This window comes from Zingiber officinale, chromosome 11B (genome assembly GCF_018446385.1).
Source record: "Zingiber officinale cultivar Zhangliang chromosome 11B, Zo_v1.1, whole genome shotgun sequence".
Classification (NCBI taxonomy): Eukaryota; Viridiplantae; Streptophyta; class Magnoliopsida; order Zingiberales; family Zingiberaceae; genus Zingiber; species Zingiber officinale.
In genome coordinates this window covers 84,962,220-84,986,637 of record NC_056007.1, presented here as the reverse complement: position 1 = coordinate 84,986,637, position 24,418 = coordinate 84,962,220, and the positions used below count along the sequence as shown (strand labels likewise).

General features: G+C 40.4%; 5 protein-coding genes across 6 annotated transcripts; all 5 read right to left on the bottom strand.

Moving 5' to 3' along the window:
- Positions 1-1,134: 1,134 nt before the first annotated feature.
- LOC122034517 (protein IRX15-LIKE-like) lies at positions 1,135-2,418 on the bottom strand. Its single transcript, XM_042593804.1, has one exon. The coding sequence runs from the start codon at positions 2,357-2,359 to the stop codon at positions 1,358-1,360; it is 1,002 nt and encodes a 333-aa protein (XP_042449738.1). The 5' UTR covers positions 2,360-2,418; the 3' UTR covers positions 1,135-1,357.
- A 1,411-nt stretch (positions 2,419-3,829) lies between these two features.
- Positions 3,830-7,086, bottom strand: LOC122034336 (probable inactive receptor kinase At5g67200). The gene is made up of 2 exons (XM_042593544.1): positions 5,649-7,086; positions 3,830-4,948 (listed from the first exon to the last, which is right to left on the bottom strand). The coding sequence occupies exons 1-2, from the start codon at positions 6,985-6,987 to the stop codon at positions 4,410-4,412; spliced, it is 1,878 nt and encodes a 625-aa protein (XP_042449478.1). The 5' UTR covers positions 6,988-7,086; the 3' UTR covers positions 3,830-4,409.
- Positions 7,087-7,850: 764 nt separating this feature from the next.
- LOC122035229 lies at positions 7,851-9,059 on the bottom strand. Its single transcript, XM_042594648.1, has 2 exons — positions 8,927-9,059; positions 7,851-8,850 (listed from the first exon to the last, which is right to left on the bottom strand). Exons 1-2 carry the CDS (start codon positions 9,050-9,052, stop codon positions 7,855-7,857), a joined length of 1,122 nt encoding a protein of 373 aa, XP_042450582.1. The 5' UTR covers positions 9,053-9,059; the 3' UTR covers positions 7,851-7,854.
- Positions 9,060-13,963: 4,904 nt separating this feature from the next.
- LOC122034670 (uncharacterized protein PHLOEM PROTEIN 2-LIKE A4-like) lies at positions 13,964-15,086 on the bottom strand. The gene is made up of 3 exons (XM_042593990.1): positions 14,911-15,086; positions 14,685-14,803; positions 13,964-14,574 (listed from the first exon to the last, which is right to left on the bottom strand). Exons 1-3 carry the CDS (start codon positions 15,046-15,048, stop codon positions 14,208-14,210), a joined length of 624 nt encoding a protein of 207 aa, XP_042449924.1. The 5' UTR covers positions 15,049-15,086; the 3' UTR covers positions 13,964-14,207.
- A 1,169-nt stretch (positions 15,087-16,255) lies between these two features.
- On the bottom strand, positions 16,256-22,704 carry LOC122033460 (elongation factor 1-gamma-like). Of its 2 annotated transcripts, none has more exons than XM_042592482.1 (8): positions 22,604-22,704; positions 22,417-22,466; positions 20,832-20,978; positions 20,688-20,748; positions 17,950-18,002; positions 17,774-17,875; positions 17,179-17,686; positions 16,256-16,808 (listed from the first exon to the last, which is right to left on the bottom strand). In XM_042592482.1, the coding sequence occupies exons 2-8, from the start codon at positions 22,423-22,425 to the stop codon at positions 16,429-16,431; spliced, it is 1,260 nt and encodes a 419-aa protein (XP_042448416.1). In that variant the 5' UTR covers positions 22,426-22,466; positions 22,604-22,704; the 3' UTR covers positions 16,256-16,428. The 2 variants fall into 2 exon arrangements, with proteins under 2 accessions (XP_042448416.1, XP_042448418.1); XM_042592484.1 differs by having other exon boundaries at positions 22,417-22,463; positions 22,604-22,685.
- Between the last annotated feature and the right edge of the window lie 1,714 nt (positions 22,705-24,418).

Below are 24,418 nucleotides of genomic sequence, written 5' to 3'. Positions count from 1 at the left end.
AGCTACGGAAACCTAGAAGCAAATCCCATCGTTGGTTTTGAAAAGGCGCACGCCTTATTGTAAGAGGATATCCGCCTGTCACATCGAGTGTGCAGCGGCAGTAAGGGACACGTGCCCTTCGGTCACTGGATAGCATTTAATGAGCTTAATTAAAAAGGTATGGTCGCATGTCTAGCCATAATTATCAGGGATTTACACGGTCTTTAAGAAATTTAGATGACGTCAGCCAAGACCGAGTTTGCCTGAGGACGCATAAGGAAAAGGACAACATGTGCCAAGTGTTACTGCTCATCGTCCCGATCGACGTAAAGAATGGGTCACGAGGCTGACCCTGGCAATGGCAAAATGAAGCTGAGCGACGTTGGTTTGTAGGCTCTTAAGCGATTAAAGACCAAGCACAGTCTGATCGACCACTGAAACATATGGGTCGAATGGACCTTAAAGTCGCCAAAGACACATCTACTTGTCCAGTCAGTCAGACTTGCAGTCTTTTTCGACTAGACTTGAAAAAGAGGCTTGTGATGCGGCAGTAAGGAGGAGCCCACTTGGCATGGGTCAACAGTCACGGTGTAGGTCAAAGTCAAAACGGTCAACATCAAGGCTCAGAGGCTTAACCGGGTCGCCCGAGCAAGAGGGAGCTATATAGGTCGATCGGAGGAATTGTTGTCTGGTCGGTCGTATAGATGACACAACGTCTAGTCAGCCCGATCGACAGGAGAGCGGGTCGAGCGAGCCACCCATCCGGCTCAAGGTATGTCGTTACAGTGTATTGAACTGATATAATAAAAGAGGAAAAGACGAATACATAATAAGGGAGAGAGAAAATAAAAAAAAACACTCCATCTATCATTGAATGCGGAAAACCCAAAATAAAAATATCTTCTATCTACAATTAATATCATTAAACAAAGACATATGAAGAGTCACTAAAATATGTATAAAAGAATATGCATCGTAATAAATGGAGTTTCATCTTTTAATTTTAACTTTTGATTCCCTCAACAAATTGTTATGATTTACTTCATTTCTTATTTCTTTTAAAACAAAACAAATTAGTTAGATTGATCCTTTACAAATTAAAGGAGTACGAATTCCTATTTTAGTTTATTTAGCATTTTATTTTTATAAAATTAATTGGTAAAAAAATTGACTGGGTTTTCTTTTTTTTCCCCTGCTTTTGTTCATCTTTTTTTAGGTAGGCAAGATACATGGTTTTTTTAATGCAGCTTCGATCTTTTTCTTTAATTGTTAAAAAGGGTAAAAGAAAATTGAATACTGCGTTTTTTTTCGATTTTTTTTTGTTGTTTTCCATCGTGATGGTTGATCTTTTGATAGCAATTGAAGGACGTACGGCGGACTAGGAGCCGGCCGTCGTGCCGGCGGTAGGCGGGTGCCATGGTCCTCTGCGTGTCTTGTTGTTGCGGCAGAATTTGTCAGTGGGGGCGCCGGTGCGGAGGAGGAAGTGGGCGAGGTGGGGAGTGCCGCCGGTGAGATTCTCCGGGCAGAGGAACTCGCCGCTGCTCACCCTCTCGACCTCCCGGTCGTAGTCGTGCACAAGGACATCCACGTGCCCACCGGGCACCGACCTAGCCATCACGGCGGCCGTGAAGATGGACGCCGCCCGCCCGGGCGTCTCCGGCGCGTTCCCCTGCGGCCCGTCGACGAGAATCACGTCCCACTCCACGCCGTAGAGCTGGTTCGGTAGGTCGTTGACCGCGAGGCGGCAGTCGGAGTAGAGCAGGTTCTGTACCGGCCGGCACTCCCCGCGGCGCTGCCGGCGAGCGGTGGCCAGGAGCTCCGGCGTCTCCCGGACCGTAGTGATGAAGGCCACGTCGAAAGCCTCCAACCCCGGGTTCAGCCCCTCCGCGCGCCCCACCAGGTACTCGCTCTCGCCCACAAACACGGTGCGCCCGCCGTGGTTGAGAGCGCGCCAAAGCGGCGTCTCGTGCCCGATCCCGAACACGAGCAGGTTGCACGGCGCCCGGCGCCGGATAACGCCGGCGACCGCCCGCATATCCTCCTCCTCCATCTTTTCCGAGGTATTGGAGGACGCGGCGTACTCGAGGAGCGCGTCGAAGACCACCGCGGGAAGCTGTTTCTCCCCGTCGCCGGCGGGCAAGGAAACAGAGGAATCCGAAATATAGTAAGCGTGCGTGCCCACACCTCTCGCATTGGAGGCGTTGAGGAGGAGAGCGAGGAGGGACGCAAAGGCGAAGAAGGAGAGAATAGCGACGAGCCAACGGCGGTAGTGATGGTGGGAGAGCAAGATGGAGAAGGATGCGTTGAAGCCATGGCCACCTTGCTTGTGATTGAGCGTAGACTGCAAAAATATCAACTTTGTTCTGTTTACTCCCTTCATTCTCTCTCTTGTCTTCTTCTCCCTCTCCAGAGGAGGAAGAAGAAGAGATTGGATGGTGATAGCCAAGTTGTATGCGGTGTCTCATTTATAGATTCATTTAAGTCTTGTTAATGTGTTCATCAAACTTTGTGTATACTTTGATTCTTTCACAAGCCAATGGGAAGTGATGAATTGCTTCAGCTGTTACTGCAATGGTAAAATTCTGATATTGCAAAAGTCAATTGTGCTGATGTGATCATATATTTTAATTCTGAAAACATTGAACGGCCAATGTTGGGACACCTACATCATCTGTGTTGGTCTTACCAATTCTGATCATTGTTTTGATGCATGCAAAGTGGACAATTAGGTCAGTTAGTTTGGAATTTGCAAATTCAAAACAACCCACAGATGAGCTAAAAATAAAATTTTTTGTTGTTATCTTTCTGGAGCAGATTTTGATCTGCTTAAGTTTCTGATCACCAAGAATACAACTTTGTTCTTCGATGACATAAGTTTTCCGCTGAACACTGATGATATTTCTAGTGTTATGAGCATTGGCAAAACATAAAACAGAATTTGACTAGGTGACATGATCAAGTCTTGCTGAAGCTATCTTGAATTATGTATTGTAGTTGCTCTCAATTGTGGAGGAATTTCCTTCTCATATTCTCACTTCCAACTATGATACAGTAGCGAACTGTTCAATGTTAGATCATATTATTCATTTATTTATTTGCAAAATAATTCAGTAAAGATCGGGCAGCTTTGACTATTTTTGTTTTTTTTTCTCTGTTTTCTAGCACGGGAAGAAAAATGTAACTAGACTTTGAATTTTCAAATATTTTGAGATTGGACAGATTGAAAGCTGAAAGGGACACCACCACTTGATCACATTCGTTGATGCTTCTGATCTATACGATCAACACAAACATGTCAAGTTTAGCTAGCTCAGTCATTGATGGATCAAGAATTCAACTTAGAAGATTCTGCCGTGATGTTTGAGACCTTAACTCTCCTGCAAAAGATGGTCGATAGGAGTTTGATTCTGCAATCTTATTATCTGACTAAAGCCTAATTTCGTTTCTATCATGAAATTTAAGCCGGGAAAAAGTCTTGAAGGTGATGTCTTGAATTTAATAATGAGAAGACAAATTGGAGTTTCTTTTCATCTTTGAGGAATTGTCTTCTAATCCCTGTCTTCCAACAACTTTGACATATACATTAAGTGCAGACTTAAAAGTGTTTTGGTCTGAAGAACTTGTTAGCTAACTTGTCTTTTCAGGCCATATTCCAAGCAAATTTTATTAAGAATACAAGAAACTGGTTGCAAAATCAGGCCGTAACCGGACTATTCTGAACTTTGATTCTTGTGATTATTCTGTCTTCTGGAAAATAAAGGGGAAAATTTGGGCTTGTAGCATAGTCAACAAGCATAATAGCTCAACCATTGATTGGTGGGACATCAGAATCAATGAAACTCACTGATGGTGAAATAAAAGAAAAGATTAATAGCTTGGCATTTATCGCCTCCACTACAATGACCGTGATAATGTACAATTCAGTAGGCACTTCAAGATGGAAAATTGCGTTACAAAATTAATTGAATGCTAAAAAAAATACATTCACAGATCCAGTACATCTTAAACTGCGACATTGTATAATATTGTTCTTGCTTGGAAGATTGTAAATGGCAAAGGGAACAATTACAAATCTCTTTGTTTTTCTGAGAACAAAAGCAATTAAAAGACTCAGGATACCTTGAACTACTAGTCACTTCCTAGAGAGAGTATCTTTGTCAGGATCAATTCCCAGGAATATCATCTGGCATTCTGTGAATTAGGTTAAATTCCCACGAATTCAGTCATTTGACTTGGTTTTTCTCTCTACAGATTTGAGGCTTTTTACCTCTCCGTGAAGCAGGATCATCAGCAATTATAACCTTAGCCGATCCTCTAGAATGAGGGGCACTATTACATACAATAGCATTATAAGTCGAGATCTTCCAACTTTTTGTTGCAAAGGCCCTAGTTGAGATCCACAACAGACAGCTGAACCACATAAGATATGCTCATTGAACGAAGTCATTTTCTTGTGTCTCAGCCTCCTTCACTTCCTGAATCATCTTCAGAACCTGCAAGGTGGCTGGCCTAAATTCTGGTGAAGAACAAGTGCAGGCTGAAGCAATGCCAATGATCATCATGAGGTGCTCCTCAATGTCTCGATCGTCCCTTACTGATTGTACCCAAACTGGAATATCAGATGGGATAAGAATTGGATGCTCTGAAGGGGGTTTCCCTGTGAGGAGCTCCAGCAGCAAGACACCAAAAGCATAGATGTCAGAGCTAGGGGTATGCTGTTGATTAGACTCTATTTCAGGTGCTCTATATCCTGGGTCACTATGATCGTCCAATGGTTGCAAAAGAAATGTGAGGCAATTGTCGGTAAGGCAAGCTTCAAAATCAGATCCAAGAAGAACATTTGAAGACTTAATGTTGCCGTGCACCAAATGACAAGTTTGATGGATGTACGCGAGTCCCTGCACCACATCATCTGCTATCTTTAAACATGAGGTCCAGTGAAGGGGCTTGGACCGTGTGAATTTTGAACCTGTAAGTCATAATTAGCATTAAATTAAAGGGGAAAAATATAAACATGCATAAGATTGAGATGTATAACAACCTTTTTGAGGACCATACATATTCAAGTGCAACACAAACTAATAAAGACATCTGTTAAGTGCAAATAACTTTCCTGACAGCATGACCTCATGTATATACTAAACTATTAGAATACGCTCTTATGTGTATATACTGAAAGTCTCTTCCTTGATGTCCAAATTAATAAACTTGCTAGTAGAATGTTAGAAAAGGCTCCATCCTGTTTGTCAAGATTCAGTGTGGACATGATTCATAGAATCCGTGTTGTTTTTAAGTCCAACATTTGTAGATGTATTGGGAGCCAGAGCAATGTGGACCATGTGGTTGACATCTTCATTGTTGATCACCTACTTTTGTAGTTTCTTCCCACTGATTGGAATTGATGAAGCTTCAAAGTGTACTAACCACATGATAGCTTCCTAATTAAAAGTTACACTAGTTTCTGCAGCAGTGACACTATAGATTCGCTAGGAAGGTAAAGAGTTTGCAACGTTGATACCTATATGTAAAGAAATCAAGCAGGAAACAAGTTGACGTTTTCATAAACCCTATACAAATCTGCAACTTCGTATAGATGATGGCAAGAATCAGAATGGAATACTATTCGACTTTGTATTAACAAATAAAACTGAAAAAGAAAGTGATCATACCATGAATGAGGGAGTAAAGGCTGCCATTTGGTTGGTAATCATAAACAATCAGTCTCTCTTCGTTTGCTTGGAAATATGCCCGCAAAGGCACTAAATTTGGGTGTCTCAGACTGCCCACTCGCTGTATATCATGCTCAAAACCCTCCTTAGCCGCAGTCCCAAGTTTCTTCTTGTCAAGCCTTTTTACGGTGACGGCTAATCTACCGTCGAGCACAGCCTTGTATGTTGATCCAAGGCTCCCTCTCCCCAGCATTTCCGCCGAAGCTCTCATCAACTGCTCCAGATTACAGAACGGTTCTTCTGCGCAGAAAACCAAAGACCCATTTTTTCCCATTCTCTTCACCCTCTCTTCCGATATTGCCAGTGCCAGCTCGGTCGCAGGGTCCACGGCGCCAATGCCAGTGCTCTCAATATCCTCATCGGTGTAACTCTTCGCATTGATTTCCGATATGTCGGCGACGCCGTTGGTCACTGCGTTTTTCTCCGTCATCTCTGTTCCCTGTTGCTGTCCCGGTATCTTCTTCCTTCTAATGACCAACGAAACAGAAAAGACAAAAATTAGCACAATCGCACCTATCAAGAAACCAATAGCCACCAGCGTCGTCTTGTGCAAGCCTCGTGACGGTGAAGCCGAGCGAGGGAGCCCCGTTCCTCCGTCCGAAGCGGCCGTAGAGGCGGGGGAAGGGGCGGCGCCGGTCGACGGGCTGACTCCACGAGGAAAGAAGCTATTCGAAGCGCATTCCTTCCGCACAAGCCCGCCGCAGAGCCCGGGATTGCCGGCGAAGACCGAAGGGTCGAAGGAGGCGAGCACGTCGGTGGCGGGGACCGCGCCGGAGAGGTCGTTGCCGGAGACATTAAAGCTCTTGAGCGACGACTGATTGAATGCGGGGATCGATCCGTTGAAAAAGTTCTCCTCGAGGAGAAGGGCGTGAAGGCCGTCCATCTCGGCGAGAGCCGGGGGAAGCGGTCCGGCGAGGCGATTGTGCGACAGGTCGAGCGAGCGGAGGGCGGAGAGGTCGAGGAGGGAGTCCGGGAAGCGGCCAGCGAGGGAGTTGTTCTTCAGGCTGAGGACGCGGAGATGGTCGAGGCGGGCGAAGGCGCCTCCGGGGAGGCGACCGGCGAGTCCGGCGGAGGCGAGGACTAGACTAACCACGCGGCCGTCGACGGAGCAGGAGACACCCGTCCAACGGCAGTAGCTGGAGGCGGGGACGAAGGGGAGGCGGTCGGAGGGGTCGACGGCGGCCTTGAGAGCCAAGAGGGCGTCTGCGTCGGACCCCTGGGCGCAGAGAGGGGAAGGGAAGAGGGAGAGAAAGAGGAGCGGAAGTCCCAGCAGTAGCATTGCAGCGGCGGAAGGAAAGGGAGAAGAAGAAGAAGGAAGACAAAAAACAAAGAAACGAAAGGAGGAGAAAATGATTGTTCCTTTCTATCACTCAGACCCAAGGGAAGAAAACAAAAAGGGAAAGGAAACGGAGAAGCGAGATAATGTCGATGTCACGTGAACGCAGGTCGTGGGCAGGAGCTGGCGGTGGCTGTGTACACGAACGCGGAGTTGCAAGTGTGGAACCGGAGAAGTTTAGAATCCAAAATAAAAATAAAAATAAAAATAATTATTTTCTTTTAAATAATTTGGAATCCAAACTCTTTTTTCTAAAAAAAAAACTCAAATAAAATGAAATTCCTCCCAAGTGTGAATTGTAACGACCCCCGGAGTCGGACACCTTAGTTGGTAGCCGGACTAGGTTGTCGCATGTTACTCTTACAGGTTTATTTTAAAAAAAAAAATGAAATTCATAGCTTTTATAGATTATTATCTCCCCAAACAACACAATTTAAAACGTTTTTTTTTATTTAACATCATTTTTTTATTTAACATCATTTCATTTGTTCGATCAAAAAATCTATACGCAACGTTATATGTTATTTAGTCAGATGCCGACAGAATTACAGAATTTTAACAGCGATTGCAGCAATGTTCTCTTTCGTCGCTGTGATGGAAAGTTACACCAACTACCAACCGGTCATTCTCCACTTTTGCATCAACTTTTGCACAAAGCTTCAAATCTATCAAAATTTTTAGGAAATTTCAAGTTTGTTAAAATACAGTTAATTTTTCAATGAATCTATCACCCCATTTAGGGGTTTGATGACACATAACATAAGTATCTTTTGTTACAGATTTCTAAATCTATGTGCGTATCAGGGTGCCTCAGCCATTCTTCAGAGCACCGAACCTCGCTGCCAGCTGATCATAATCTGGAAGTCTAGGATGCACTAGACTGCGACTGAGACGACTCGTCGGATCAGACCGGAGTGAACTGACCCGACCAGGTTCTCTAGTCTCGGCCGGGCTAACCGATTCTGATGGCGACCAGGAGGAGGTCCTTGTGGGAGGAGGCGGCAGTTGGATTCTACCTTCCAATTTAGTAGGAGCCCTACTCTGAGTTGTACCTTTATCTGTCCCTTTCCTGCTGTAGTACAACAAGAGGTCGTCCAAGATCTTCTCTTCGTCATCACGCTCATCCTGGATAGCTTCTGCATTCTTCCTCCTATACTGACCTTTGTCGACGGCGTTATCATCCTTGGTGTCATTAACAGGCGACTTTCGGAGCACTTTCCGGACAGAAAAGGGCTTAGGCTTCTCGGTATCAGAATCTCCATCGAGCTTTTTTGGAGCATTGTTCATCGAATTTAGCTTCGTAACATATGGCGGATTGATCTTCAATAGTGCAACCGGCTGGTTTTCTAACTCATCAGTTGCGCCCATTCCTTGACGTCTTTTTTCACGCACTCGTCTGTTTCCACTCTTTCCTAGCTCATTCCTACCGACTGGTTTTGCCTTCAGAGGCTTCGCTGGATCAATGTCTTCCTCCTGTATGCTCTCTAAAACCTCAAATTTTCTTCCTACATCATGATTCCTCCTTGGTTTCTCACGAGATTCTGTGCTGCTTTCAGGCGGTGCTATTGTTTGTAAATCAAATGCCTCGAGCCTGGCCTCCATTTCAACTCGATGTTCATCGAGCCACTCTTCATTCTGTTCATCGAGCTTAGTTTGAGCCTGGCCTGCAGATTTAGGTGAAGGAAGATTGCGTGATTCTTGATTTCTTTCGCCTGTCCAACTTACAGAGAGTTCTTCAGCAATTTCTTGCATCACCTTCAGCTTCCATTCCCTCGAGAAAGATTTCCTGTTTGTTTTCTCAGCAAACTGCAAGGGAACTATACGAGTCAGAAATTGAATCGATACGCTTGGCACGCTTGGAATCGGGCATTAGGATTGGCACCTCGGCGTTCACAGACGACTCCAGGCAGTTCCCATATCTTTCTGTAAACAGAGACCGGAGATCACGCAACTCCGGCAAGTCTGAGAATCTCGCTGCTGCATAAATTAGAGTCGATATCGCTTCCATGGATTCTTCAGGACATTCTCTGCCGAAAGGACATCGAATTAAGCAGATAGGAATTTATGAAAAGCTTACTGAATCCTAAGTAACAGGAATACCTCTGCTTCTGTAGAGTCGGAAGCTGATTCGAGATACATTCGCAGAATTTTTCGATCATTTCGTAGCAGAACACCCGGTTCATCTCCACAACCAATGCGTCCATCTTCACAGGATCGGAAAAATTAGAACTTTACGAGTTGAAGCTAATAAAAATGCAATCTTTTTTCGAGGTGTCTTCTTACCCTTCCGAAGGCGTTGGATTCATGGCCGGCGGCGATGAGGTCGGCGACGTCTTTCTTCAAGATCCGCACCACCACCCGCTTCTTCTTCTTGATCCGTTCCGCCCTCAACTTTATGCACCGCACGGCCTGCTTGCTGCCATGGACGAAACACCATGAAGGCAAATCCAGTTTTAAACTAATAATTCAGATCGAAATTCTCACCATTTCTTGGAGAATTTTCCAAGCAGCAAATCACCAAACATCTTTGGTTGGAAGAGGAGAAGCGGAGGTGGAAGGAAGAAGATAACCCAAGCAATTAATTGAAATCAGAGGAGCGGCAGTTGCGGCTGCAAAGAAGAAAAACGAAGGCGAATTTATCGAACTAAACACATTAAAAAATCTGAAGAAAAGGAGAAAAAACATATATATGTGAAGCGATCGTGGGAGGCTTGAAAGCTCTTCTTCTCATCTAGAGGCATAGCGTTCGATTACCATGCAAAAAAACAGCAGTTTTGTTCGAGCTCTGCGTTAATCTTAAATACGGAGAGTTTTTGTATAAATCGAGACGTTGGTGTGCGTGATCTCATGCTCCTCGTGATCCGGCGGCCTCCTCGCGGCCTTTTAATGGCTGTCGCCGGAATTACGATTCCTTGACTTGGCATTTTTCGCTGCTTGAATCAGTTCCAAACTGTTCCGGTAAAAACAGATAAATGATATAAAAAACAATTAATTAAGAGAAAAAAAATGGATATCATGACCAATTCGCAGGATTGAGGTTTATAATTTTAAAAAATAAATAAATAAAATTAATTAAATGAATTTTTTTTATTTCAATTCTTTATTTTATGTAAAATAACACACCTGTTAAAACGTAGCTAGTACTTGTCTATAACCTTTATCTCTTATTTATATGGGCTTCAAATATTTATTAATTAATGTCGTAACCTTCAATTAAGTGTTAAATTTAACAAGTAATTCATAGAGATTTAATGAAATTATTATTTTAAATTGCTTACATTTCTTTTTGAAAAAAAAATATATATCAGTAATTAATTTTAGAAATTGAGTGACTAAAATTAGTAAAACATATTAAAAAATTATTGCCAAGGTAAAATAATAACATCGATATCTTGGAAGAGGTGCACAAGATAATTTTAACCTTCACATTTATTAATTAAGACACTTCTCAGATAAGATTGATTATTGACAAATTTTCCAAATGCATCTCTTATTTCTACCATAAAAGCAATATAAAATCATTGAAAAACACCATGGTAACGTTTTGCTAAAATATTGATGACCTTGGCAATTGTCAAAGCATTCAATAAGACTATATTTTTGCCTTTTATTTCTTATATGAACAGTGAAAATAGGAAAGTTTTTTTCCTACACATTTCATTTCACATTTCCTTCTCTCTTATTTATTCAATTCAAGTAAATGCAGCCTAAATGCTTACTTTGTTGCAAGTAGAAAATGCACATAAATACATATAGATACATAGATTTGAACGATATTTTGCAAGATTGTTATATTACAAATCAGGATTCTAATGATTTTTTGCTTAGTAACATACTCCGACCAGCAGCAAGAAGTCAAGAATCCATAAATAAATATATCAGAAACCTTGCGCCGTACGCATATGGAAAGGTTGATTGTGCCATCCATTAACGTTTACCATTACAATATCTCTTTCATGGGATTAAAAAAAATCAGAAACAATCTGGCAGAATAATCGGGGTATCGGATCTTCTGCTCTCGTGGGATTGCCACCCAAAACAGAGAGTGATCTGAGAGGGCCTGGCTGCTTTTATTTTTTTATTCGATGAATTTAGATATTATAACAAATGAATTTATCATTATGGACGAATTCAATGAATTGATATAATGGATGTATTCATTATGTTTTTGATTTATAGGATGTAGACCATGCAGTAACGAAACCTGCCGATGGAGGTCCTCCCGCTGTTAAAGGAAGCGAAGCCCCCGCTTTGTCGTCTCTTTCTCTGGCCACTTGATTCTCCTCCCTTTCCCTCACATCTGACCTCAATCGCAATGGATGCGAGATTTGATCAACACCCTCTCCACCCCTTCCATCCTCTCTCAATGGCATGGAGTCCTCCCTAGGAGGAAGCCTCCTCCACTACTCGCCTCATCGGGGAGGAAGCCTTCACCACTTCCTCTGCTACGGGTGGCGGACTCGTCGCGCAAGGTCACTGCCCGCTGTAGGTGGCCCGTGGCCGTGGCCCATAGGCGAAGGATTACGATTTTGGTTAGAGTCGGATCAGAGGGCGCTAGTGTGGCGTCGTCGTGAGAGGGAGGACTGGAGGGTGCCAATGCAGTTGCACTGGGAGAGGAAGAGGAGAGGGAAGCGACGAGGAAGAAAAAGGGTGGTGGACTGGTGGAGGCTGTGGAAGATGACATCGGCCACATTTAACTGGCGTTTACAATTATTTTGTAACTAGCCTAGACCCATAGCCCGATTATAGGCCCGGGCTGTGTTCGGTTAGGACCCGGCCTGTGGGTGGGCCTATCTGCTGGGGCAGGACTACATCATAGTCGTTGCTTGGTGGGGTAGCAACTGCTCGGGAGGATGCCATGTGCTCACCAGGCAACGCAAATGGCCGCGTCACAGCCTTGCTTCTTTTTCACCAAACAGAAAAAAAAAACACTTGCTTTTAAACAAAGTTCTTTACTTAAGAGAGAGATAGTTTAGGTTTAGGGTAAAAAAAATTAAATCAATTTAATAAGATTAATGTGTTTTTAATTAATTAATATATAAATATAATGATATTAATATTTTTTTATTTGTAAAATAAAAAAAATGATTTGAAAAATATTAATGTCATGTTTAAATTTATAACTCTACAAGTGGACCAACATAGGAAAGGGATGGAGGAGGTATCAACCGTTCTCATTTGAGGGTGACGTCCTTTCTTATTCCAAGATCTCGCCATGGGTCCGACCTAGTTCCCTACTGGCTGAGGGATGCACCACATATGTAGCGCCGCCACCGCAACTTCTATGGGGTGTTGGAAAACCCAAAACCCGATTCGCATTATTCGTCTTATGGTGAGCAAAATATGTTTGATTGATGACATTGGATCTCAAATTTGACTATAAAATTTTCAAAGTAACAGAAAGCTTCTCTTCCATATATTATTTTTATCTGATCCTGACTGAAGGCAATAGACATGGCGTGCTGAGCAGGTGGCTCTGTCGTTGACTAGGAGAAGACTTCAAGATGAGGAAGAGGTGATGCCTGACACTCCCTTCTATACACACCATAGAGAGCAAACAAAACGTTAGAGCGAGAATCAGGGAGGAGGTCCCTGATGCAGACACTTCAACCCTCAAATCAGTATGATGGTTGAGCAAAAAGTAGAGAAAATGATGAATAGTAGATGCACACAAGTAGTGTAAAGTGTTACCATGTTAAAATGTTAAAAACGCCCCTAGCCAACGGAGAGAATCCCCTTTTTTATGCTGCCTCTCATAACCTTCGCAATAATAAGGTGACAAGGAATATATGATGTCAGAATATGTCGGGTAATGGAAGATGTACGATCTAGAGGATTATGCAGTCATCCTCCAAGGAATCTTTTGTTACTTGTATATGAACAACATTTTCTAATCTTTTCAATAAATGAGATGGCCGAAAATGTTTGCTATCAGATGCGTGAAAATGTATAGCCATGATCATATGAAGGTTCCATTGCATATATAACAGAATATTCCCTGACAAGTAGTTATTTTTTCTATTAAATTGTTACAATTCTCTGATAATGTTGTCCTCAGTTGGAAGTAATACGACCGAACTTATATGATCCGATCGACTATATGATGTGGGACTGACACATGAGAAATGGGGAGCTTAGTCCCATAGATATGTTTGACCCTTTAGGTCAAGCAACCATATACTAAGTGTCATGACACTGAGAAATAGTGAACTATGTCTTGTAAGTCCAACCTGCTCTTGGATCGACTTACTCTATATACTGGGAGACAACTTTTGCTGTGTGTTGAGAGAATACCTCTGAAGGATGAGGGCTAGGCCCAATACATTCGACTAGACCTTTGTCCGACCGAGTTTATTCTGTGTTTTGGTATTCAATGGAACGTTAGGTCTCTCTAGTCCAACCAGCGCTTAGGTCGACCGACTATATATTGACGGACTTGTGCTTGTAGAATGGAGAGTTGAGTCATTTAAGTTTGCTCGGCTATAGTGTTGACCGGCTATATGCTGGGTGTTTTTGATATTGAAGCAGAGCACTGAGGAATGAGGAGATGAGCCCGGACAAGGATGGCTTGTCCAACTACATAGACTGAGTTTGATTGTCACCTCACTAGGACTTTAATCATCATATTATCCTAACTTTGACTGTCACATCTTCTTGATCATTGATATTTTATTATCTCTAGTTCATTCACAACACATTGTATCATCACCGTTCAATTTATTTTGATCTTAATGTTTTTATCATTTGAATTTGATCTCGAAGCGGTTTCGACCACATGAATTTTCGTTGATTGCTCTTGCAACACGAAGGGTAAGTTGCCCACAAACAGCTTCTTCGTCAGATATATACGAATCCTTCAATCATCGTGTGCTATGACTCGATATAAAAATGTTGCTCCAAACAGAGGGGAATCCAAATCTTAAACATTAATAATAATTAGTTTGATTGAATTCATAATGAAACAAATTTTGGGCCGCACGGATGAATTACTCAACCTTCAAAATTATATTAATAAGTACTATTGCAGCTAGCATGGGATCACTACTGTTTACCATCACTGGATGACAGTAGTTCACAACGACATGCCTTGCCAAACACAATCCTAATGTAGCTGTCTTCAAATAGATGAACTCTTGATGATTATCATCATCGGCATGGCTTGATCACTTTTTAGGGCGTATGACTGCACCTTTAACCATAAGCCCGCACTTCCAGGCTCCACCACGCCTAAACAATGATACCTCAACATCTCCATTGGGTTTTGGGGGCGTCACGAATTCACACACTTTGAGCTCAATCCACTGCCCTTTCGGTTTGTCTTCTAGTCTCTCACTGTGCTCCTCAGCTCTTTCATCAGGAAATTTGACCCTCAAAGTAACAGGTACTTCCCATCCATAACTATTTTTGCTCATCATGACTACAAAGACAACCTCGTACTTAACTTTGGGTGTGAGATTGGACGTATCGAATTTTCCAAAGATGTCCAACCAACAAACTGCTTTAAGCACTGCTGTTTCAAACTCTGAATCCCTGTCAGTAGGCGTATTTACGATGAGAGAAGGATGATTAACTAGTTTGACGATCGAATTTTGGAGAAGAATACAAGGGGAAAAAAGTATTTTAGGAGGAAAACATTATACTCTTCTCCTTTACAAACAGTCCATTGCCAATATCTTTGATCATCACCCCAAGTTATTGATAAGTCTCTCGCAAACAAAGCAAAGCAATGGATTTTGCTTTCATCATCCAGCCAATGCCTCTACATCACAAGTCAAGCAAAAGAAAACATTATTTTGCCTCGATAATATATACTTTAAACATGATTTAGAGAGGATATGTATTGTTCAAGGAGACCTAACGGCTAACCTTCCAAACGCTGGCTTTGCTCTTGTTAGGATCTGACCTTGTTATGGGTTCCAATCGCTGCACTCGATCGATCGGCACCTCGGTTGTGTTCTGGCCATACTCATTGTTCTTGGGTTCTTGAGATGGTGCTGAACCCATTTGGCTTCTTATTTTAACATTCCTTTGCCACTATGAACTTTTATAGATGCTTCTTGGAGCAGCTTTTGTTCATGAACTTGATTCCCATGACAAAAAAGTCATGTATTATCTACTTTATTGAAACCAAATACTCCTCAATTATCTTCCTCGTGTAATTTTCTTCCAATGCTTTATAGTGGAGGAATCGTTCCCAGGACGTAGCACAGACGGTGGGAGTATGACATCTCTGGCGTAATTAGGGCTGCAAACGAATCGAACCGGCTCGCGAGCTTTTCGAGCCGGCTCGAAAAATATTCGATTCGTATTCGAATTTATCGAATTCGAGCCGAACTCGAACATGTTCAAACTTTTTTTCGAGCCGAACTCGAGTCCAAATTATATTATTCGAGCCGTTCGCGAGCCTTAATATTTATTAATATAAGTTAAATATATATTAAATAAATAAATTTTGAGTCTTTCGAACCTATTTTCGAGCAATAATTTGAATAGTTCGCGAATATGTTCGAATATTTCGAGCCGAACTCGAACTTAGCCCTAATTCAAACCGAACTCGAACTAGACATTTTAAATTTTTCGAACTTCGAATCGAGCTCGAATTCGAATATACCTATTTCGAGTCGAATTCGAGCCTTACATTTTTCTATATATTCGGCTCGATTCAATGACGATCTGAGATTTATCACATCATACATCTATGGTATGTGTACCTGTATAAACCTCCCTCTATATTCATGAAATTGATACAAAGAAAGCCGTTAAAATAACGGATCTATTTTTTTTTTCTTATAGCGGAGGAATCTCTAAAGTCATCAACTGCAAAGAAAAGAGGTGGAAGATAAAGTTCTTGGTGCGAGCAATATGGAATAACTTTAGCTTAATTTGTTCCAAGGGAATCAAAGTTCAAAATCTCAGTAAAATAATCCACCATTTTTTGGTTCATTCTTCTTCACAATTCTCAGGTATTTAATTTCTATATCCTTCTTTATGATATTAATCTATTCCAACTATACACATGAACTTTCAGAAACTTAACTTGGATATTTCTGGGAAGCTTCAGGCTTTAAATCTCTTGTGATATAAACTAGCAGTGTGAAATTAATCTTAAAACTTTTTTTTTAGCAATCAACAAGTTTATCAATTGAGATTTCACTATCATCTAATTATTCTTTGCACCAAGCTTTCTTTACTAATGAACTCGGGGGGAAAATAGGCACAAGCACAAATTGAACATTTCATAAAATTTTAAAACACCACCAGAATACCAAGGTTTTTCAGAGGCTTAGAAACACTAAAATTACCGTTCCACAAAATTTCATCTAGTTGGCACTCCTTATAACTTAAATACTAGAAATAACACCATCAACGCTAAACATATGGAATCTATTTGAAACATTTGGCATCCAGTAAAGCTTCGCCCTCAAAAGGCTCCTGATCCTCAATCATGGCATTCACTCTCTCCTTCTGTGCTTCATCAGAGATATCAACCTTCACCCAGTCATAAAGCTCCATGTCGTACACCTCATCGAGCACAAACTTTGGAATCTCTTGCCCCCGGAAAAGCCACAGCCCCTTTACCTTGAATGGGGGCTCGGAACCAATAACGAGCATTTTTCCAAATGCATATTTCCGAGTCAGGTCCATGCGTTGCAAAAAGCCACCCACCTTGTTCAAGGTGACAAATGAAACAGTGTTCTCATCATTGTATTTGTAGTCACAGAACCATAGGGAGTAACCCTCAGGATCGTACATGTCCCAGAAACCTGAAACCATGATTCACAGGATGATGAATAAATAAAGTAAACAATCATAGTGCAAGAAATAGAAGAGGCTCAACATATACAATAAGGGCACATTAATTAATGGAGCCAATACCCAAGTACCAAATTTACAGCACACACATCTAATATTTGTTGAACACATTATGTATCATCCAAGCGCAAAGAAAATAACATTTGAGAATGTCTGATACAGAGAGTAGAAAGTAATATCCTTCAGTTAATATCCACTAAATCACAAATTAAGGCAACCTGTAGATTATTTGGTAAAGTAGCAATAGATAACAAAAAAATTAATAAAAGCAAAGAATATCAAGCAAAATACTTATTTTGTAGCAAATAGGTGGAACAATACCTTTGATAGCAATCTCACGGAAATTGGTTTTTGTATTGGAATAGAGCCTCTTCCACTCATCCAATATCATTTTGCTAGGAGGAAGTAGGTCTAGAGGATTTTTTGGCTTCGGTTTGGGTGCTTCTTCCTCTTCTTCCACTTCCGGTACTTTTGGTTTTGCAGGTTCCTTCTTTTGTTCTTTTTTAACTTCCTTAGGTTTAGCTGGTTCTTTAGGTTGAGCAGGTTTCTTTTGGGAGGAAATTGGTGGAACAGATTCTGTCTGCTTGACCTCGCCTAACACCTTACGAAACTCAGGCTGATTAACTAAAGTCCAGAAGTACCTTTCCACATGAGGGAACTCTGATGTAAAACTCTTAATCAATATTATTGAAAATCCCAAATATAAGTTGCATGTCATAATAATATCAGCTAATGTAACTGAATGCCCAACAAGGTATGTGTTTGAGGCAAGGTGGGTATTCAATACCCCGACAGCCCTCTTCAAACTAGTTATCGCTAGTTCCTCAGCCTACAAAAGCACACAATTCATGTAAATAAATGAGTCCAACCAAGCTTTCAATATGATGTGGGCAGGTGATGGAAATATAATACTTACAGGTGCAAGGTAAGGCACCCATCCAGCTCGTGGAACATACCATCTTAAAACATTCGTGTCAATTTCCAATGTTGCAAAATCAATCCACTGTTCAATGTGACCCTACCAAATACAAACCAAGAAAAACAATTGGTTCAACTGCACAACAAATTGAGACATTGAGACAGAAAACTTACATATTCAATGAGAGAAGAGCCCAAAAGAGGATTGTTCTCCTTCAAACGAGTAACTGAAGGAGGGGAAAATGCAATAAGTACACACATCTCAAAAATCCTTTTGCAAATTTATCATTTATGGGAGTAAAAAAACTATATTTAAAATTTAAGTATGCACAAGCTTGCGTCTGTAAATAAGAGCCATGTAACGGGCAAAATAGATAGGATAAACACAGTTCAAAGATGATGATCAAGTTGGCTTCCACTTCCAGGTGATGCTAAGACTTTCACCAATCAGTTAATTTTACAGGGAGTTTTCTTACATTTACTGTCATTTTTAAATATAAAAGAAATACGATGTACTACAATGTAAAATTTTCACCACTTGCATTTTTAAATATAAATGACATACCAATGTTATGAGATTGGTGGGGTTGATAGAAAAAAATAAAACTACCGGTGTCAGAGAGCAATCAGGTGTATTGCAATAGATAAAATGAGGAAACAAATTAAGGCTATGTTTTTCCAAAGATGGAAAGGAAAAGGACAAGAATTGATGATGGAAAAAAAACCATAGGGAAGGGTAAGAGAAAGGAAAGAGAAAAGAAATGAATTTGGAGAGAGAAAAGAAAAATATCTGCGAAAGGAAGAGAAAGATGGAAAAGGGAAAAAAAAAAGAAGAAGAAAATCACGTTACCTCCAACCGCGATAACCTCCACTTCTTCACAGATGATGAGTGGGTCGATCCACCAACACCCGTCTTGGACCCCTCCTCTCGTGGACCAACGAGGCGCACTGGTCCATGGGCGGCCTGAGCTTCAGTCGCCATCGCCTCCAGGGCTGCATTAAGGGCTCCATCAAGAAGCTCCTCGCTAAGCAAGAGAAGATCTCGTGGCGGACTGTCTCTTCTCCTCCCATCATGCCAACAAAGTCAAAGATCTTGAAGCCCAAAGCCACTGCAGGCAAGATCTTTCACGCCTCGACTCTAACCCATCGGAGAGAAATGAGGGAGAGGTGGCGGTAGAGAAGCCTTAGAAGGATAGCAATGCCGGGAGAGGTGTTCAGTCCTCTACCGGACCTGCCGGGAAGAAGAGGATGAGGGTGAGGAGGCTTGGGGAATAGTACGATAGGATTGCAACGGAGTCGCTGCAGATCGTGAGAGATCTCGCGTTCGCCCTCGAGGGACCTGTGAACACCTCCTCTTGCTCCTTGTTGAGACTTCCATTAGGCAAGACTCTCCTCCATCTGGAGGACACCAACCGACACTATCACCTTGGTACATGGTGATCCCACCATGCACTGCGTTATTTCTACGGTTTGTTCCACGTGTCGTAGGGGTGCCTCCACTTCCTTCTCTCGCCGGCAATGTGGGATTAAGGCCTAGGATGGAGAGAGAGAGAGGAACGGGAACTAGACGATGGTGGTTGCAAGGGTTTGTGGTGGGGAGTGTAGAAATTTGGTTTTGAAGGCAAAGTCAAAGGAAGAAAATTATTTTCCACCCAATTTGAGTGGAAGAAAAAATGATCAAAAATTGATTCATGGATGGATTATAAATCCGTCTGTCTATTAAGTAAACAAAAAGGATAGATTTCTAAATCCATCTACCCATTAGGTAAACAAAAGAAAAGAAAATAATCCATTAGTAAATAAGGGAAAGTTTTCCACCATGGAAATCTTTCCACAGTTTTTATTTCCCTCCTCCCAAGTAAACAAAGCCTAAGGTTCATACACATGTTGAAAGTAACAAAATGAGTGATAGAGGGAGACAAAAAAGTTCATTTTAACATAATTCAAAGTTAAATAAAGGTGGTGTGATAATAGTGAAATAGCCATGCATAAGACTCCAAATTGTTAGACTAATGGTTTGTGGTAAAAAGGCATCTGTTATACAATTTTTGTAGAGTTCTCTCTTCAAGCATACACCTCTTGCCCACAAGGTCCAAGAACAATAAATTGTTATTTACACCAAAAATGGAGAAAGCCTCATGTTACAAGAGAAATAACATAAATATTCATAAAGAGAGAAGATGATGAGCTGATAACATTAAAGATGGCAATATTGAACTACAAAATTGGGTTTTGCATTGTGCAATTTGACTCACAATTCATTTAAGAAACAACTAACTCTGGTTCAGATTACACAATCCCATATAAAATTTTAAATTTAAGGACAAGTGCATATGAAACAATATATGATCTCGCATTTCTTAAAAATTTCAGAGGATATCCTTGATTAATAACCAAATGACTACCTCAGAGTGATTTTACTCCAGACTAGCTGTCATCATGTAGTTATCATCATCACATTTAAAACTAATACTAATTAAAAAAATAAAAATTATAAGTATTCATTTGAACCAAACAAATCAGTTCTAAAGGAATTCAGTTCAGCCTCTACAAGTATCTGAAACATTAAGGATAATAAACACAACATAATTCCTTTGGAAACTCATTGCTTCTTTTTGGTTTAGTTTGGTTTATTTAAAGAAGAGCAATAATAACTTTTTATCTAGTTCAGTTTGAACTGAGGGTGGCCTCCATATTAGAAAATATACCACCTTATACTGAAAATTGTAACTATGGATATCTGACAACAGTCAATACAATTTTCATCTTTTGATAGGCATAAGTAAAATTAAACCTAACGAGTCAGGCTCAGAATTCCAGTAACTTATGGTATTATGATAGTGGACCAAAAGAACATATCAAATATTGCAAGAACCAAGACTACAAAACAATGGACGGAGATTCACTCATACCATATCGAGCTATAGCATTGCTCTCAAAAATGGAACCATCAGGTGTCTCCAACACAGGCACCTGAGCTCACGCATAACCAGAATTTAAAGTAAGGATCAAACATCTAGTAAACATGGTAATATTTGGACAAAAAAAGTGCTTACCTTCCCTATGGGGTTCAACTTAAGAAATTCAGGACTTTTATTAGTTACACCCATTTCAAAATTCTTAGCCAACTCAACTTGGACTCCAGTGTACTCAGCAGCAATAAGTGTCTTGAATGCATTCTTGTTACTTGTAGAATGTAAAACCTGAGTAACCAATATCAGATAATGGTGTCAAGGAAAAAGGAAGAAGGTTCAGGATGTACGATTGTAGTGAGAATTTGAGACAACTCATCATCAACTTTTATGAAGCGATTTTTCTTCCGGACAACAACTTTTGGGGGGGACTAACAATTTCTTCCCTTCTCATTTATTGATTCTTATTGTTTTAACACTAACATAGAAAAAACGTTCATTCTCTTCTTATATAGTCTTATTATGAAGGATTTCATATAAATTTACGGTAAACTAACAACTGGCTTGACATCAAAGACAATTGATGAATGAAGCACATGAAACCACATGTATATGCAGGTACATGGTGTGTGCTTAAGGTGAAATATTGTAGAGGCATATGTGGGCACACGTAACTGCATTAAACACTTGAAACAATGAGTAAAGGTCAATACATTTTAGGCAAACCTGATGTTTCCAATTAGTCTTTACAAGCACTTCTTTTTACTCTTATTCTACCCTTTCCATGTCATATTTGTGCATAACCATCCCTACCTCCGGCTTAGGTAATATAATTGACTTAGCTTAAATTGAATAAAAAAAATAAAAACAGTTGAATTTTAATAAAAGTGAAACTGTCATGATCACAGATACTGAAAATTTGTTCCATTATGACTTATGAAATGGAAGAAATTAAACTTTTTGGATAGCAGGCATAAAATCTCAGTATACATATGAGATATCCCAATAAAAATACACACATACATTAGCATCCGTATTATACAATATGTAGGTGACAGACTGAAACTAACTGTGAGCAACTAGGAGGCCAGTATAGTGCTCCATTGTTCACACTACAACATGGAGAGAATTCATTGAAAAATATTTGAAATGTGAAGACCTTTACAAATTTCCTAAATGGTACGCCCAAAGGTGAGAATTTCCTACTAGATCCACAAGATTTCAGAAATTCCTAAAGAGAACACCTTTTTTTTCTTTTAGATACCAACCAATTTCCCACCAATGGGTAAGAGCCATCCTAACAATGTCAGAGTGCAGGAGTAGAACTACAATTAGAATCATGGTGTCCTAGAAATATGTTCATACACTTATTTTTGTATTTAAGACACAAGAAAGCCATCAAAATTTGGTCAAATCATCTGGATCCAACACGCTAGAATGCATAAAAAATATCATATTTGAAATTAGCATGGTCCAAGGTACACATCCATTCTCTTATTTGCATTCCGTACACGAGAAGACCATCAGAACGATTTAACCCCAACAGCCCTCTTTTGTTGCAGATCCCTATGGTGCAAAATTACTCAGGAAACGACCGTATCAACTAGCTTGGAAAAGGTAAATAGATTCAGGAGCACAAATCACATTAAAGTTACCAAAACATTGCAAGAAACGAATAGAAAAAAAGAACTTGCAAATCACTCACGCACGACCAAAGCTAAGAACTCACCAGCGCCATCGAATCTTACTAATCAGTGACCGCCTTAGCTCCGAGATCTACTAATCACACAAATTTTAAAAAAACATAAAATCAATACTTCAAGATCGATTCTACAAGAACAAGGCGAGGCTGAAAAAAACAGTAAAGCAGGAAAATCAAGGAGATCTCTATTCAGTGTGAGGTGCAAATGACTTACAGAGTGCAGAGAGATGACGACGGCGCTGGCAATAGAGGAGTCGCTGAAGATGGAGCCTCCGCTGATTATATATATAGGGGAGCGGCCTGCTCAATCTAGGGCATCGCGATCTGGATAACGGTTCGGATGCACTTTCTGTCGCCAAATGGATCCGATCCATTTAATTGCCTAACTCCCATATTAATTTATCAAATACAAAAGGAATCTAAGGCCGTGATTACTGCGTCCTTTAGTAGACTTAATTGCAGACTTAGCAGTTAGTTTAACCCTTTATATTAGGAAAAAGATGATTATGCTCCTAAATACTTCTCACAGTACATTCTTAGATTATAAGAAGGAAGGAAAATAGTGATTATGCTCCTTCTAAATGTTTTTCATAATATATTCTTAGATAATACCTAGGAAGATAAATTACAGAAAGATTTATAATGACCATTAAATAGAAAAGTTTTTCCTTGCGAATATCCACTCATCGAGAATTAATCATGATCTATTATAGTAAATCTATCCCTCTCTGACCAACTGGGTACTTGTCAGATTCCTTTAACACCTAAGTAAAAAATATTGAACCAATAACACTAAACTTGGGATACTCATCGAGAATTGATCATAATCTATTATAGTAAATCTATCCCTCTCTGGCCAACTTGGTACCCGTGATACTCCTTTAACACTTAAGTAAAAAATATTGAACTAGTAACACTAAACTTGGGGTGATCAATCTGATCCCACGAAAGTTTTTCATCGACCCAAGAAGCACTCATGGCTACCGGCCCAAAAGCCCCAGTATTCCATGGTTACACGCATCATTTGGAGGAAAAATCTTTATAAATATATCGTAATTGGGGATCAAACTGTGAGTACTTAGATGATAACTTAATATTCTCCTGTCCCACCTAGTGGGGCAGGGGGGCCTCCTTTACCTCTTTATTGGTCAAATGATAAGGTTCCAATTTTGTTGATTTTATTTGTTCTACCAAAGAATTTTATGCATATGGATATTTTTTAGAAAGACAATCTTAGAGGGAAAAAATATAGTTCTATTGGATGAACGAAGACAAATCTATAAGAAATTTTGTGGTATATTCTTATTCATCTGGGTGAAATATATACAGGAATATATGAGTGTTATTAGGCTACAATTAAGGCGGTTGTTTACATAATAAAATATTATAAAGAGATTATTTCCATAACCTAACAAGATGGTTATTTATATTCTAATAATAAAAGATTATATAGAGATTATTTTCATAATCTAACACACCTCCACAATTGAAGCGGGAGGTTGTCGTACGTTAAGGCTATCTCAAAAGTCATCAAAGAGTATGCACGGAAGTCCTTTGGTGAAGATGTTGACAATCTGATAATGGGACGAAACATGAAAAACATGAACCTGTCCACAGGAAACTTTCTTACATACGAAGTGGATATCCATTTCAATATGTTTAGTGAGCTGATGTTGAACGAGATTACCTGAGATAGATCACACTAACATTATCATTATAAACTAATATGACATTGTGGACTGGACAATATAGTTCCAAGAGAAGATTTCAAATCTAGCAGGATTCGGAGACAACATTAGCTACCCCTCTATACTCAGCTTCAGCACTAGACCGAGACAAAGTAGGTTGACGTTTAGAGGACCAAGAGATCAAGTCGTCTCCAATAAAAATAGAGTATCCAAAGGTAGAGCATCTGGTATCGAGGCATCCACCCCAATCAGTATCAGCGTAAGAGATAAGACCAAAAATTGAAGACTTGTAAAGATGTAAACCATAGTCAAGAGTGCCCTAAATGTATCGTAGAATTCGT

What these genes read in the sequence shown, in the direction of transcription:
- LOC122033460 (XM_042592482.1), bottom strand. An exon ending in GCTCTTCTCTCATTGAATAT is followed by an intron (nt 17,876 to 17,949) that starts GTAAGTTTTCTG and finishes TGTATTTGGTAG; the next exon opens with GGTCACATTGAACAGTGGAT. An exon ending in GGGTGCCTTACCTTGCACCT is followed by an intron (nt 17,687 to 17,773) that starts GTAAGTATTATA and finishes GTGCTTTTGTAG; the next exon opens with GCTGAGGAACTAGCGATAAC.
- LOC122034670 (XM_042593990.1), bottom strand. Translation starts at nt 15,048, where the DNA reads ATGGGTTCAGCACCATCTCAAGAACCCAAGAACAATGAGTATGGCCAG. An exon ending in GCAAAGCCAGCGTTTGGAAG is followed by an intron (nt 14,804 to 14,910) that starts GTTAGCCGTTAG and finishes CTTGTGATGTAG; the next exon opens with AGGCATTGGCTGGATGATGA. An exon ending in ACTGTTTGTAAAGGAGAAGA is followed by an intron (nt 14,575 to 14,684) that starts GTATAATGTTTT and finishes GCCTACTGACAG; the next exon opens with GGATTCAGAGTTTGAAACAG.
- LOC122034517 (XM_042593804.1), bottom strand. Translation starts at nt 2,359, where the DNA reads ATGAAGGGAGTAAACAGAACAAAGTTGATATTTTTGCAGTCTACGCTC.
- LOC122034336 (XM_042593544.1), bottom strand. Translation starts at nt 6,987, where the DNA reads ATGCTACTGCTGGGACTTCCGCTCCTCTTTCTCTCCCTCTTCCCTTCC. An exon ending in CCTTTACTCCCTCATTCATG is followed by an intron (nt 4,949 to 5,648) that starts GTATGATCACTT and finishes TATGACTTACAG; the next exon opens with GTTCAAAATTCACACGGTCC.
- LOC122035229 (XM_042594648.1), bottom strand. Translation starts at nt 9,052, where the DNA reads ATGGAAGCGATATCGACTCTAATTTATGCAGCAGCGAGATTCTCAGAC. An exon ending in AGTCGTCTGTGAACGCCGAG is followed by an intron (nt 8,851 to 8,926) that starts GTGCCAATCCTA and finishes GTTCCCTTGCAG; the next exon opens with TTTGCTGAGAAAACAAACAG.